General features: G+C 40.7%; 1 protein-coding gene across 11 annotated transcripts in view; it reads right to left on the bottom strand.

Moving 5' to 3' along the window:
* Positions 1 to 16,339, bottom strand: part of ank3b (ankyrin 3b) — a 142,659-nt gene that overhangs the window by 3,336 nt on the left and 122,984 nt on the right. For 9 of the 11 annotated variants that reach the window (XM_060863991.1, XM_060863994.1, XM_060864000.1 and 6 more), the window contains 13 exons: positions 15,879 to 16,090; positions 15,378 to 15,585; positions 15,109 to 15,205; positions 14,736 to 14,964; positions 14,424 to 14,549; positions 14,057 to 14,179; positions 12,690 to 12,771; positions 3,699 to 3,773; positions 3,266 to 3,397; positions 2,934 to 3,077; positions 947 to 1,559; positions 661 to 832; positions 354 to 437 (listed from right to left, as the gene is read on the bottom strand). In XM_060863991.1, the coding sequence (XP_060719974.1) occupies positions 354 to 437; positions 661 to 832; positions 947 to 1,559; positions 2,934 to 3,077; positions 3,266 to 3,397; positions 3,699 to 3,773; positions 12,690 to 12,771; positions 14,057 to 14,179; positions 14,424 to 14,549; positions 14,736 to 14,964; positions 15,109 to 15,205; positions 15,378 to 15,585; positions 15,879 to 16,090 (2,297 nt within the window). The remainder of the gene's footprint in view (positions 1 to 353; positions 438 to 660; positions 833 to 946; positions 1,560 to 2,933; positions 3,078 to 3,265; positions 3,398 to 3,698; positions 3,774 to 12,689; positions 12,772 to 14,056; positions 14,180 to 14,423; positions 14,550 to 14,735; positions 14,965 to 15,108; positions 15,206 to 15,377; positions 15,586 to 15,878; positions 16,091 to 16,339) is intronic. The other 2 variants (XM_060863997.1, XM_060864001.1) reach the window with 2 other exon arrangements.

Genomic DNA, 16,339 nt, shown 5'->3' on the forward strand with positions numbered 1-16,339 from the left:
AACAGTCATTTATCATAATTACTAAAAATGTCTTTCCGGATACAGGAAGATGTACGGAATTCTGTGTGTGAATAGTATTCTTTAAAAAGGACTTCATGTAGTCCATGTTTCCATTCCATTATTTAAAAATAATGTAAGTGTCACAGAATGAGATGTATGAGGAGGCAAATAATAGGCCTTGAAATGACAGGACAGAAGAGATACAAAAGAGTTATGGTGATCAACGAGGAAGGAATATGAGAACCTTATAATGGAGAAGAAATGAGCACATCGCATCACTCCAAGCCCAAACATACATATATAAGTGCACACACAAAGAGCACTGCACACCCTGGTCTACTAACACCGAGTACCTTCAGAATCACCCTCCGTCGATACACCCTGGTGGTGACTGTGTGTTCCTCATCAGAACTGGACTCATTGTCTCTATGTGCTTCCTGCTGAAAGCAATTCAGTATGTTTTGTTTGACCCAGAGCCCTTACTTCTAATTTAGATTGGGTTTAATAAAAAAAGGACACTGTAATTAACCACAGACTCCAGATCATTCACAGATTTACATGCATCTATTACCTGTTGTGTCTGAGTTCTGTTCTGAGTTTTAACAACATTCAGTGTTCTTGGTCTTATGGTTCAATGCGAGTGAATATCAACAACAGTACCTTAGCCTTTGGCTCTGCTGTCTCCTCATCCATGGTGCTCGGCCCAGCGGTGTTGTCACTTGGGGGGTCCCTGCTGCTTTTGCCCTTTGCCTTACTCGAAGTTTCCTGGGTCTCAAGCAGTGAACCCCCTTGAGCTTGAAGTTCCCCATTCTGTCTCTCAGTTGGCTTTTGGCTAAAAAGAAATTAGAGTTAGGTCATGAGTTTGTCCTGTAGTGCTCGATCTGCTGAAGTGAGGGTCTCGTTAGTGGATCTCAGTATGGAAAAAAGGAGAAGTGACAGGTCTCACCTCCTCTCTTGCATTTGTGTATCAGTGTGCAGAACCGAAGCAGAGACCTCCTGGCTCACACTGGATGGCCCTTCTTGCAACCCTGCAAGTGAAGACATCTCTTTTTCTGCCTGTTCCACTTTTTCTTTGGTTATCTCCTCATTCTCTGACCCTTCCTCCAAGTTAATGCCTTTAAAAAGGGACTCCTCCTGGGTCATTTCTTTGTCCTCTTGCTGTTCAAAACCAGACCTGCCACTTTCTCTTGCCCCATGGGTTCTGTTGGGAGGAACCTCTTGCTCTTGGAGAGTGCTCTGCATGAACACTTCTGGATGCTTAAACACCTCATCACAGTCATGGGACTCCAGATCATCTTCGGTCGAGCCCCCATCTCGGCTGTATGAGCCTCTGCCTCCTATTGAGGAATCCTCAGCTACCACAGTAGGGGGTGCTGCATTCGGGGAGAGTGCATCCCTGGAAGTGGTCGCCAAGGACAGTTCATTGGGTCTAACTGGGGATCTACTGGGTGGGTCTACACTACCGTCCTCGCTAAAGAAATCGTCCTGGCGGAGAGGGGTGGGGGGTTCATAGGACAACTCTGAGGGACTCTGCAGCTCCAGACTGATGTCGTGGTAACCTGAGTGATACAACACAGCAGGACTGAGGTGCTTGCAACACCACAACTCCAAAATGCCACTACCAGGTCAACAGATATGTTAGGTGAGCTTTTTTTAAACATGCACAATAAACAAAAATAACACACTGGTAATGATATTGAAATGAAATATGAAAAAAAAAAAAGCAAAACAGTTATGATTGATTAATTTACCAATACAGATTTGTTAGAGGACAAATGTCACATAAATAATGTGGCTCTAGCATGTAGGAACTGGGCATGAATTGGGTTCAGATATAAATGGAGGGAAAAAGAAGAAACAACACAGCATTGGAATATTGCAAACAGATAACACAGTTATAACAGGTAAAGAGGCAGAGAATGATGAGGAGGGAGGAAGATCAAGGTCACCATAGGGTGTAGTTTTGAAAAGAAAATGATTATGCAGAGTTAGCTGTGAATATTAGTACAATGAAGCTAACAATTCAGAGTTAGCGATGCTGCGAGTGAGTTATTAGCTGCAGCTAGAGTTAGCATTATTATAGCAGTTGCTAGAGAGCGAGAGAGGAGGCGGCAGCAGCTATGCCAGGAGAGCTGCTCTAATGGACAGAGGTGTTGCTGTGAGAGCGGCCACGTGGCTTTGAAGAGTAGCGGGTCTGGTTTTGCAGAAGACTAGAAGAAGGCACTCTAGCAGGAAGGTTCAGAGATTTGAGATGCTAGAAAATCTATCAAGCACTACAGGCACCAACAAAGCAGACATTCCACCATGCTCCATAAATTACATAAAAACTTTACCATGCTTCATTAATGCCATGTAGCTAGCATTATGTTTTCATGTATCTATGTATTTGCTCAATTACATAACTGACTGAACCAAATTTTTTGACTAGGTTTTCATTATACTTTTTTTTAATATTGGATATACATATAAACATAATGTTTATGTAGGTTGAGCATGGACCAAATGTTAATCCCATCATATAAGACCAAATTCTATAGCAGCAATGAAACATTGTGCAGTTATCACAAATTATAAACCCAATTAGTCAGGAACATTAAAGACATTTTTATTTCACTGAGATGGGATTAAGGTTTAATATTCATAACTGCATGCATTAAATCAATCCATACAGTTAAACACAATCATATCACACTGCCCAACGCTGGTTAGTCACACCACTTTGAGTTAGGAGCAGTATTAACTAAATAAAACATTTTAGAATCATATATATATTCATCGGGATTTGAGCGTGGATGAAGTACAACCGAGATTGGAATTTTGAGTTGGAATTTAGATCAGTAAGTGTTTAGCCTTTATGTTTTTCTACTTCTGCAACGATTCAAGAAAGAAATAAAAGGAGAAACAGAGTTCAGCTAGATGGGGCTAAACTTTACCATCAGCCTGATCCCGGAAAACTGCGTTATCATCTGCAAAACACCTTGTGCCTGAAATGTTACCATAATCAAATATTGGCCCTTCCAGCAATGTCACAATATCCATCCGATTGATCTTTGTCAGTGCTGCAGTTAAGGCATCCGCTAAAAGGAGAGAAAAGAATACACTCGGTTATATTCTGAATTTTGGGCAAGAGAAACCACTCTAAAAGGTTTTATTCCTCCAGCCTACAGTCAAGAATGTGTGTCATCGTTGTCTGTAAAGTTTAGAGGTATGATGTATGTAATATACACCCCTGTTTACCAAATAGCAAAAGAAAATTATAACTTACTTGTGGCATTTTTACCGTCTCTGCCGACCCATTTCTTTAATAGCATGAAACTCTGAGCTGTCAAGGAGTTGGGGTTCTCCACACGGATGTGATTTATCTCATCAACCGAGAAATCCATTTCCCTGGCCAGCTCTGCAACACATTAAAAATAGATAAGCAGTCTGTCTCTCTTTCAGACGCATGTTCATAATACTTCGGTGCATCTGGGTCAGGAGAATGCAGATGGTAATGCCGACTGATCATGCCCAGGACCATTCTGAGCATGTAATGCCTAAAAACTGCCAGAGGTCATCATATAGCACCGTCGTACACTAATTTATTTTTTTTAAAAAAACTAACAGCTTCTAATAGATACAAGTGACATTCTCATAGAAATATGAGGCACAATTTTAATCCTCAAGGTAGAAACACTATGAACGATTGTTTCTCATACCAGTCCAGCTAAGGCCAAGATGATCTGCCACTATAGCCATCCGCAGGTCTGTCCTTTCGCAAGGACTCTGAGGGCCTGTTAGTAAAAAAATATAGGAATTAGACAAATAAATTAATTAACAAACGTGATTTAACATGATCAAAATGAGAAAACCTACGAGGTGTAACCTTTTCCCCAAAAATGAATTACATTTTGGATATGTGGAAGAGAAAAGAGGACAAATGCAATGTTTTAAGGCATCTGGTTAATAATTTGTCAGTGGTGTTAAATAGTAAGTTTGCAAAGAATAATTTGCTACTAATCACTAACACCTCTTTCAATAAAAACAAACAAAAACAAATAAAAAAAACCTTACTGAGTAAATGATGATGAACAAGACTCACAAATGAACAATGAACACTTGTTTCAAATGCTTCTGAAGCTTCCAAAAGTTAAATAATTTATTCAAGCTACTGCAAACTGCTTAGCACTCTGCATAGGTTGACGATCTGTCCAGCGATCTGTCCTCTCATTTTAGCATGCTACAGTAAGGCTGACTACATCATATAGAGTGAAATCATAACAAGAGACACAAGTACACAAAGAGAGAAAGATGAAATAATGATAGGAAGACATCTACAGTTCAATCACGCCACAAGCAATCACAATGGTTCATGCAACTAAGATCATACAAGTGGAAAATTTTACAAACTAGGCTCGATTTCCACGCCAGGGGCCACTTGAGACCCAGCACCCTGACTGCCTTCACTTCCACTCGTCCTCTTACTCCTCCTCCTCCTCCTGTCTCTGCCGGCCTGCTCAACCTCTGCTCTCACGTCTCTAGCAGACCTGGATGTAGTGGAGGGCTGGGATGCTTCTGACAAAGATGTGTTCCTGGATGTGCTCCTTTCTTCATCCTTATCATCTCCCTGCATCTTTTTGTCTTCATCAGCATGGCAGTCCACAAGCTTTACTGTTTCACTAGCCTTCAAGTTAGCGATTTTGCCCATGGCCTGCACCTGCTTCTGGTTTGTCTTACTTTTTGTTGAGCTTCGAGAGTCTGTCTTTGACACACTTCTAGCTACTTTTACCTGAGTTCTTCTTTTCTCTTTCACTAATGTGCTTGTCCTACATTTCCCTATTGAAGAAGAACTATTAGGATCTTTCTTAACCTTCAACACTGGGATGCGAGTTTCGGGTTTTGTAATCGGGAATGGGTCTAGTCTTTTACTGGGCCCCTGTTTGATTCCTTTGTTTGATAGCTGTAACCTCATACCTGCACAGCTATAGCCTTTTGTTGAACGATGTTCCAGTATCGGCAACCTAGACATTAGTGTCTTTCTTTTAACGTCCTTGCATTGTGGAATTACGATTTCTTTGTGCACAGCACTTTGTTGGTGGCATTGTGGAATTACATTTACCTTGTTCATATCATAGCTCTCCTCTCTCACTATATCTGAGTCTGTTTTAAGAAAATCCTCTGAAATAGGCTTAAAGTAGCTGGCCTCAGGATGTGAATGCTGATGCTGTTCTATAGCGCTGTACTGCATGTACTTATTTGTAACACTGGAAGCCTGTAGATTACTATTATTATTGCAGTTCTGTGTCTGGATACATTTCTGCTCTGTCTTTGATAAATCTGTCCTTGGCTCATATTGGCTTTCTGTACTCGTTTCTGGTTTGGGGCCTTCTGAAGCTAGCGATGTTTTAATTGTAAAACTGTCCCAGTCCATACACACCAAATCCTTATTCTCACCAGATGTGTCTTTGACTCCTATCTTAAAAGAGGAACACAAATTAGAACTGACTTCTGAATATGAGGGTGGCTCCATAATGTTGTCATGAGATGGAGTGTCCGAGCGATCAGCGCAAATCTGAATGATATTGTATGATGCTACTGTGCTGTTATCCATCTTAACCTGTGCATGCTCTACTTGCTGTGGTTGTGATGTGACTACACTTGGATTTGTGACCCCTTCCCTTTTATTCCCAGGTCTCCGTCCATATAAATGCTCACCAATCTGGAAAAACTGCAGCCTCTCTTCAACAAAATCCCGTTTGCTCATGTCAATTGCACCACTGCGGGTCATCTCAAACATCTTCCCTTCGTGGAAGGGGAATGGGTTAGGTTCACTAGTTGGTGTGCTTTCATCAGTTGGAGTTCTTGCAGGAGTCGTGTCAGGGGTAGTCGCTTGAGACCTCTCGTCTATGGCTAGCCCGAAAGGCTTTGGTTCATCATCTTTAATTCTAGCATCGACAACTTCATCGTCTCCTCCTTTACTTGACCAGGGATCAAAGTCCAAGCCTTTTGTCGCAACAGTTTTAAACGGAGTATTAAACTCTTCCTCAAGCTTGTAGCTAAAGTATGTTTCAGACAGTCCTTCTTCCTTTGATTGCTTTTTGTCCTTTTCGTTGTCCTTTCCGTTTTCTGCGTGGTTAACAGCGGGCTCACTCCTAGTTTTCGCCTTTTTGTACTCCTCAGTCGGTGATTCCTCTTCAATGACTTCAAGTTTACTTTGGCTGAAAGACCGGTCGCTAGGCCTAAGCATGCTTTCCGAAGCCCAAATGTCTTTTCTGTTGTCATTGGAAAATCCAAATGTTTTTACATCATTTTCATGAAGGCCATCATCCTCATCCTGAAAGTCATATCCATCCAGAGAATCAATCTCTGTGGCATCTGTGTCATGAGAGAACTCGGCAGTTGTTGCTATCGAGCAGTCTGTGATAGACTGATCATTGCCATTTTGTTCATAGTCATTATCCTCAGCTTTGCCGTTGCCGTTTATCCCAGGTTCTTTATGATTGCCATTCCTGTCTTGTTTTTTGGGTTTGGATTCCTTCCCCTGGTCCTGCTCATCAATTTTAAAGGTATATTTCTTAACAGGAATGGGTTGAAATACTGATTCGTCTTCACTTGAGTCACTGTCATTAGCTCCTGGAGGCACAGGGGACGGAGGGTGGACTCTAATTATGGGCTCAGCAAGAAGATGCTTGTCATGCTCCTCCTGGAGGTTCACCTCCATCATATCGGTGTCTATCTCTAAGGAAGGAGTGGACCCTTTTTTCTCTGTTTGTGATGAATCTGCGTCCAAGGGAGGGGGAGGGGGAAACTCTATGTACGCAACTCTTTTGTCTTTATTTTTCTGTCCGGTATCCTGACTCCTGTTGGCTGCCGTAATGCCTGAGACCTTTTCTGGGGCAGTTTCTTTATATGTAAACACTTTGCCTTGCTCAGAATCCTCTGATTCTTCTGAGACTTCAGCTATTGGACTAGCACTGCCTGGTATGAATGCCATGAAACATTCAGGGGTTCTTGAGGTGAGATCATAACTGACTTCCTCAGAGCTAGGTGTTTCTGGGGTCATGGGACTTTTCCCAGAGCTATCAAGAAAAGATATCTGTTCTAAAGTGTCATCATCCGGGCTACCCTGAGGGGAGGTTGGCTGTCTCTGTTTGACCGTGTAAATTGTTCGGCTCTCTGAACCGACTATTTTCCTGACTGATCCATTCGTCCCTAAATCTTTCTCGCCTTGTTTTCCCACTTGCACACTTACATAAACTGGTAATGTCTTCAGTCCTTTGAAACTTTCTCTGGTGGTGACTGTGGTAACCTTTTCCACTGTGTCCTTGTAGTTACCTGAACCGGGATCTCTGATACCACCACCCTCTACAGAACTTTCAAATGTCTTCATCGAAGCCTCTTCCCTAGACACTTCCGAGCGACCCTGAACTCTCGTTTTAGCTAAGGTAGGTATATGTGATGGGCTCTTTTCTGATTGTTTAACAACTGTATCTTGTTTCACTTTCTTTCCTTGATCAGCATCTGGGGGACTGGATGACATTCTCACAGGAATTTGTGATTCTGAAATCTTTTTTTTAAGGGTCTTCATTTGTGTATCATCACTGTCTGTGCGGTTCTCTTTTGATGCCAAATCTGATTTTACCTCCTTTACAAATACATTTTTAAAATGTTGCCCTTTAAGGTCAGCACTGATTGTGCTATGCTTATCAATACTACTAGCATCTTTTAAGGAGTTACAGGTTTTTTCACTAGTTCTGATTTTACTGACATCAGGTTTTTCATCTGTGTCATATTTTGGCTTAGTGTCCTTTTCAAACTGTGGCTTGCCATAAATGGTGTCTGCTGTTTCTGACGAACATGATGCAGTGCCAAATTTGCTGAAAGTTGAATTTTGCCCGGAAGTCACTTTACTTGTATCACTTTCTGCAGATTTGTTCAAAGGCTTTCCTTCCTCTGTGGAATCTACCTTTGGAGCCTTTGAGCCAGCAAAAAATTGATAAACAGGTAATTTGCTTTCCTGAAGTTTTTTCACAGGTGGTTTTGATTGTGTACTTGCCATATTTCTCTCTTGATTTTGGACCTCTGTTTCAAATTTGAGCCTAACAGAGCTCACTCTGGAAGTCTTAACTTGAACCGGGTCACCTGCCTTAGACTGCCAAGCACTGTTTTCCTGTTTAGATTTGTCCTCATTTAAGCGTGACTGCACATGCCTCTCTGGGCTGCTTGGCAAACTAGCACTTTTTCTATCATTCATGCTACCAAACAATTTCTGTTTCCCCTTATCCCATTCCTCAGAGCTCACGTCACTTTTGGGCTTTGTTTTTTGAGGACTGCTGCACACAGAGCTTGGGCCTGAGCGTGTCTCTCTGAAGTCTCTCATGGGAGGCTTTTTCTCAGGTGACTGAAGCTCATCATTTAGCTTTTCTGTTTTGTCTCTAAAAAACTGCGAAACTTCACTTAGTTTTTCTTCAGCCTCTTTGACAGTTTGGTCAATGCGATCTTCATATATAAGTTTTTCTCTATTTCTGTCTTGCCTATCTTGGGTGAAGTGCATCCTAACTGTATGTTTGGGGCTGCCAGGTTCTGTTGTATAGTGCAACACTGTCAGTTTGTCATACTGATCTTTATGGAAAAAATTGTCAGATGTGTCCCTTGCTGACCTGAAAATTGATTCCTTTTTGGGGCTATAAAATCCTTCTGCTCCTAATTCAGGAGTGTTTCCACCACCCTGGTTAACAAATGAATCCTCGGTATCAGAGTGTGACGCGTCTAATTTTTCAGAAAGAAGCATTTTATCAGCAAATCTATACGACTCTCCCCTCAGCTCGGACAGTTCATCATCATGATATTCAATAGACTGCTGGCTTAGTAGTTTAAAAGCTTTATATGAGTCATCGGCAATGAGCTGAGCAGAACTGGGTCGACTCTCCTCCTCTTGAGGAACAGGTGTGTTGACTCTAGATGTTTCTAAGAAAGAGGGTAGTGTTTCCTCAGCAGTAAACAGTTCATCTTCATGTAGAGCCCCAAAATCACCCTCTACTCTGTTAGAAAGTTCCTTCAGACCACGGCTGCCTTTGCATATATACTCGGGGTGTTTCTTTGTCTCTCTGATTATTACCTCTGTTGGGTCTGTGTTGCCCTTTTCTATATGAACCTCGATTATTCTTTCAACTTTGGGTTTTGTGTCTTTGTCAAGGAACCGTGGTGTTAATTCGTCTCCTTTGATTGAATCCTTACTAGCCTTGTGTTCAAACAGCCCAGCCAATTCTTTGGAAGGGTCTCTCCCTGACTGGAAAGCTTTCATTATGTCTCGAACTGACATGGTTTCTTCAATTCTATCACAGCCTGCATCTTTTAATTGGGGTTTATGGTAGACCATTCTAGTTGTGGTGGTTATATGAGTTTCTTCTTTCAGACACATACTTTTGCTCATTACAGAATCATCCTCAGAACTGACTTTCATTTGAAAGGCCTTTACTTTGTCTTTGATTGAGCCAGCAGCTGACTCGGGTTCAATACAAGCAGGTGATTGCAATGCGGCAGCTTCTTCTAGTAGGGGCTCACAGGCCTCTTCAGGATGTTCATAGCTTCGGATCACGTGAACGACCTCGGTTCTGGTTTCTGTTATGACTGGGGGAATAGGGACATCTGAAAATAGAGGTTTGGGCCCTGTGCTCTCTGCGCTCTGAGGAGCCGAAGGAGTCTTTTCACTTCGGGTTTCAAAACCACTGTCTGACAGTGGGCTTTTATCCTGATCATGGGAAAAGTCATCAGGGGATTCTAAAATTGCTTCTGTCCCACTGTAAGAATCAGTTAATTTGCATAAATCTTTCTCTGAAGGAGAGGTGCGAATTCCTGTTGGTGGCATTTTGAGTTTATGCTCAGATTTGAATGTACGTTTCTGCTTTTCCTCTCCCTCCTTAATTTCATGGTATTTGCTCTTTTCACCAGCAATTTTTGTAAGTGAACTAGCACCGATATCATTCATTAAGTAGTCAACCACCTTGGCTAAATTCAAGTCTTTGTCTTGCACTGACTGTGGTCTAACAGGAAGGGTGGATTCAAATGTTGGATGAGATTTCAATAAACTCTGTTGAGCCTCCTCTATTTCATCTTTAGAGAACTCCTCCCACTCATCTTCAGATGCTTTGTCCTTAGTAAAGATTTTTGTCTCACTCAGCACATCCTTAGAGAGGATTTCACTGACTTTCACAAGATCTTCTTTAACTTTCTCAACTAAACTGAAAGGTTCATCATCTTCCATTTTAGATTCCCTGGTAGCCTGGGACTGATACGACTTTGATACATTAGTGGCATCATTTTGCAATAAGGCAGTCATTTTTATAAGACCCTCTTTCATGTCTGCCACGTCACGCATTATATCTTGACTTGATGTGGCAGTGGCTGATTTAAATGCTGCTGAAGGGATATAGAGTTGGGGTTTTGAAGGTTTAGATCTGGGGGTAAATGTTGGTGTTGTTGTCTGCGGAACAGTTGACACTGTGTCGGATATCTTCTTATCTTGGGGCTCCGGAAGAACATTAACTACAGAGAAAACTGGAACGGTCATAGCATTAGTTGATAGTGGGGCACCAGAAGGACCAGGGCTTCTATAGGAAGCATACATTGAATTCGACACATTTGATCTCAGAGGAGATGACATGGATTTGATTGTGTCATAGCCTGATGTAGAATAGCCAATTAGAGTTTTTTCAGCCTCACAAAAAGCTGCGCTAACACTGGAAGCAGCTGCTTGTGTTGTAGCTTGTATCCTCTCCTGCAAACTGCTAGTTCCTTCTGAAAGGAGACGGGGTGATATAGAAGAATAAGAGGGGTATTTGACTGGTGACACAGATCCATTAAGAAGGACTGTTTCAGCAGAGGCAACGGCAGGCCCAGCTGATGAAGAGAACGATGACAGAATTGTCCCATTGGAGACTGTACCTCGATCTGGAGAAGTTTTCATAGAGGACAGACCTGTTAATGTTTTAAATGTAGGTGTTGCTGCAGTAGGTGCGGAGGTAAGAGTTGATCGGAGTGACAAAGTTGATGTATACATATTTGAAACTGACTTTGGAGATTCAGGGGGCGTCATCATGGTGAATGATCTATCAAGTATAGAACCAGATGGTGGTACAGAGATAGGTCTTGAAGTCAGTGACGCAGCCAGTCCCTTGATCGACACAGGATCTGTGCCGGTTTTAAAAGATGAAGACATGAGACCACTAGAAACTGGTGAAGGGTACTGGCCTTGCTGAACAACAGTTTTTATAGGTGAAGACATAGATCTGTATGTTCTAATGGGTGATGCGATGTCACTAACAGACTTTACAGGAGATGCATTTGTGGTTCCCAGGGTGGACTTCAGAGGAGAAGCTGAGGTTATTGACCAAACTGACTTTAATGGCGAAGCAGATGGCGTGTTGGAAGGTGAGCTGGAGAGGGAACCCAGTCCACACTTTGTTTGCCCAGGGATGGTAACAGGAGCAGCGGACCATGCCTGGTAAGATCTTGTTGAAAAGACAGGTTTGTGAGGGTAACCAGCAGGCAGTGTTCTTGTTGTACTTCGCTCAACTGTTTCTTTAAACAGATAAATTAAAATCCAACACAAAATCAACAAAAATGGTTGAAAAACAGAGAGACCAGAGGGGAAAAAAATTGGTCAGTGGTGCTTGTATCATAGAATAAAGAAGAACAATACTTTCATGGTGGTACACATGAGCTGACTGATGAAGAGCCAAAAAAAAAAAAAAAGAAAGATGTTCACTGTGATCCATGGTCCACAAATGGCACAAATAATAACTTATAAGTGCAACAAAGGAGAAGACAACACCCTCCCTCCCAAACAACGACAAAAATAAATCACAAAAATAAAACCACACCGCGCCATAATAAATAAGACAATAAACAAACTGCAAAATGGCAAGACAAATGCAAAGAACCCAGAGGAAAACAATTTCTCTTTTGACTTTAGATGTGCTACATTCCCCTGTTACTGGCTACCAAGATTTTTACTAAAGTGCCTTTTATCTGTTTGAAAAAACCAGTTTCATTTCCAATTTCGGGTGTTTTGACAAACCAGGAATTAATATTAATAAACAAAAAAAAAAAGCTATCCTGTTTTCTGTGCTTTAGAAAATTTTTACGATTGCAATAAGCAGGCTAGGTGAGTAGGTCTTGAGTCCAGACTCATCATGCAGAACTGAGTAGTCTTGGTGACAGGCAATTCAGTGCAAACTGTGAAAGCATCTGAGAGAAAGTCTCTTTGTGACTCTCCATGCATTTCTGTCAAAAAATAAATGAAAACTCTGCACAATCACAAAGCCAAAAGGGGCAACACTAGTTGTAGGGAGAAATGAAAAAGAACAATGACTTTTTATGTCAAGTAAAGAAAGAAATATTATGGATATTAAATGGATAAATTCATTGTTTTCTTGTCAATGAGAAAAGAGAACATAGAGAGTGAACAATATCTAAAAAGTGAGCAGGCACAGCACAGCAACTTAAATATCATAATAACCCATGCAAAAAGAAACTGTATAGAACAAGCATGAGGACTTTGTTATGCATGGCAAGAATGTGCAGATACTGTATAACATTTGCATTTTCAATTGGTAAATTGTCTAGACTGGTAAAATGTTAGCTTTTATGTTAACTTTACACACTAATAAATGTTAGTCTCCCAAGAATGTTAATGAAATCACACTCACTCAATCCAGGCTCAGTCAGATAGCTGTACCGCTTACGTAAGGCTAGAGATGCAAAGGTATGACGTCGTTCTGGCTTTTCAGTCTGCAACAACAATAACAAAAATGTCCTATAAATTCCCCCCCTTATCAGCCCTGAATGTCAAGCTATGCTAATAATTTGAGTTTACTCTCAGAATTTGTAGTCTGACTTTACTACATTATATTGTCTGACTGTGCCATTATATAAAATTCTATTTCTGTATTCAAAACTTCAGCAAAATTGTAAATTGTATTTCTATATGGTGCAGTCGGTGCCTTGCTGTAAATAGACTGGTACTGATAATGATGTGAACCAATGTTATTAATGTTATTGAAAAAAATATTTTATATATATATATATATATATATATATATATATATATATATATATATATACGTATATATATATATACGTATATATATATATACGTATATATATATATACGTATATATATATATACGTATATATATATATATATATATATATATATATATATATATATATATATATATATATATATATATACACATAAAACATTATAGTATAGTTTAGTTATAGTTTGTATAGTTTTAACATTATTTTTAATCCCCATAGACATGTTATGTAGTTTACATCTAAAAATTTAGGTAACAATCTTAAATCAGTAAACTAAGCCTTCAAAGCAACGTGACAGAGTACAACGATGGATAAATAAAAATGATGGCAATCTTTGGCCAGTGATATGAAATATATGTGGTTTTACAGTGTATGGAGTTAAGCCAATGCAAATTTACAATAAAGCCCCATGACAGGCAATTGCTGCACAATGTGTGGTTTGACAGAGCAAATACCTAGAAACTAAAGCAAATGAATCACCAGCACACCACATGGAACTGAGGGGACAGGACTATTACCTCTTCATCAGGATCTGAGTCCATATCCTTTTGGTTCCCAAGATGCATTGCAGAAACGGGGAATAACGCAATGGAGAGCAAGGGGTAAGAAACATCAGGATGTGAAAAGGGCGATTGTGAGCACACAGAAAAAGAGCCACCGCAAAGCCATAGCAAAGAAACAGAAACAGAAAATAAAAATCAACTGAAAAAGATACAGAAAGCAAACCACAAAATATACCACTGAAAAACAAGCGTAAGCCTGTGCACCATCAGCCAAAGCATGGTTCCAAATCAAAATTCTGATTTGGTCAGCCATAGCCAGAGCAAAGACCAGAGAGAAGCTCAAAACAGATAAAAGACACACTCAGGCAGTTTTGACCAAGTTTATCCCTTATCACTGCAAACACTGATCTACCTTTTCCTGAGTATGAAGATGACATGATATGACACAAATGACTTGATTACAACCTTACCTTCTTGAGTGCGGGCAGAGTGATGTTTAAGTTACAGACGGCAGTTTGGGGAAGCCCCTTTGCATTTTTAATCTCTCTGAGGAAGGACAGCCGTCCACAAGGTTCTTGGCTGTTGTCCCTCACCTTCGGTGATTCGGTGTAGAATGAGCAGATAAGCATGAACAACACATGAACAATACAATTCATGACCATTTCAATTCAGTTTGAATGGATTAACATATGTTTGGTGGCTTGGGAAATAATGCGGAAAACCAGGGACTGCCAGGCAGCCATACATAGAGTGCAAAAAACTAATAATCTCTAGTACAGAATTTTTCTATGCATTGTATAAATTGAAAGTTAACAAAAAAGGAACGAACCATATTACCTTTACACAGAATGGCAGTCTGTTCTCTTTAAACGCATAGAAATTAAGAACCAGCTGCTGTCCGGCTTTAATCAGAGGCGTTAAATTGCCGTAGCAGTCCACATAGATAGGCTTCCCTTCCAAAACCTTTAAAAAAATTCCAAATAAACAATCATTTATATGGTTTGTGTGAAGTTTGAATAGAAAAAATAACAAAGGTGTTTCACTTGCATTTCACTTACGTCCAACACAAAAGTACAATATTTGTTGTATGTAATAAAATCTGACAAATGGGAGAAGCACGGATTTTTTTGTTTGCTTGTTTTGACCAACCTCAATGTCTTTGCTTCTGGCCACCTCCTCAAAGTTCTCTTGCTGCTCCAAGGTCTTGTCCACTTTGTCATCCGTCATGCAGAAGCATCGCAGATTGGATTCCACAGAATCATTCATTTTGGCGAACACTACAAACTTGGCCATGTAGGGCACACAGATGAGTTCCCTGTAGAGCTGAGTGGCCAAAGATACTGTCTCTGGAATCTGATGGCAGTCTGCAAGCCAGAACCTGTTAAAAAAAGACAAAATATTTAGACTAAAGTTAAACACAGGAGTTATCTATACTTTAAATGTTTCTACTGAATCTGATGCAGATGGAAATCCCTACAATTATAATGTTTTTGTGAAGCATAATGAAAACAGAGACAGACACCTGGCAGATACGTTGGTAGTGAACGAGACGCAGTCGTTGGAGAAAGTGAGCGGAGTAGTCCCAGTGATGTCTTCCCATTGTGCAGGGGACGTGCCACCTGAAGAAGAGCCCTCATTAGCATGTATGTGAAAGGAAACATGGGATACACAAACCAATAAAAAAAAAAAGCAGGAGATGAGATGGACAGCACTTTAGAAAAGCTATTATACAAGCCACTGCTGATAAAAAGGCGTATCAGAGAAGCGGAGAAGTTTGTGGACAAATCTTACCTGTGATGCTGCACAGAAGGCGTAAACAAGGTGTCGTGTCTCCTTTGTAGCCGTTGTTCATGCCTTCCCCTGATCGAGGAGGCACAGGGATAGTCATGGTGATCGGTTTGTGGAACTTCCTTCTACGTGGCTCCACTGTTACTATGGGGCTGAACGTGGCTCTGTTGCCTATGATCTTCTTCACCGTCTCATCTGGGACTGGCTGGGTCTGAACAGCAAGCAAGCAGTTATATTTTTTTTCTGTTACACTTTATCAAGTAAACAATGACCTGCAGAACTCGTATCTCATCCACAGAGTGAACACTTTACTATGTTTTTGTGTATGATTATTTATTTGTGCCTTTCATTTGTAGTTATTTTTCTGCTCCAAAATAAGGACTGTTCATTCTCCTGACAGCAACTTGCAACAGTAAAGTAATTGAATATGTTCAAACAAAAAAATTGTGTATGTTCAAAATATAACTCTATAAACTCTGAAAGGACATTTAAGTGTTTGTATACCTGAAGTCCAACCCTGATCTTCTTGGTGAGAGCTCCTTCAGGGAAAGAGGCCTGGACTTGAGGAACAGTCATACTGGAAAGAACCCCTCCCTCGGGACCCATATGATTAGTCTCCTGCTTGATCCGTGACACCACGGCAAAATACTGTGGGAAGTCTTTACTGATGATTCGACAGATGCGTTTCTTCTCCAGGTCTTCAATGCTCTCCAGTTCTTTAGGGACAAACCATGTACAATTATCATCTTGTGCTGAAGAAAATATACATTTGTAGAGTTTACAGAGAATGGTGAAAAGCCTTGTTGGGGTCAGACGAGACTGGGCAGTCTGGTTCAAGCAGACAGGAAGGCTGTTGTAGCTGTCTTACAATGGGAGTAGATACTCTTTACTGCAATAGTAAGCAGAAAGAAATCTCAGGAAGCTGAGATCCACATGCTGAACCTGGATGTGGTTGAACTACAACA

The sequence above is a fragment of the Tachysurus vachellii genome, chromosome 2 (assembly GCF_030014155.1).
Source record: "Tachysurus vachellii isolate PV-2020 chromosome 2, HZAU_Pvac_v1, whole genome shotgun sequence".
NCBI classification, from domain to species: domain Eukaryota; kingdom Metazoa; phylum Chordata; class Actinopteri; order Siluriformes; family Bagridae; genus Tachysurus; species Tachysurus vachellii.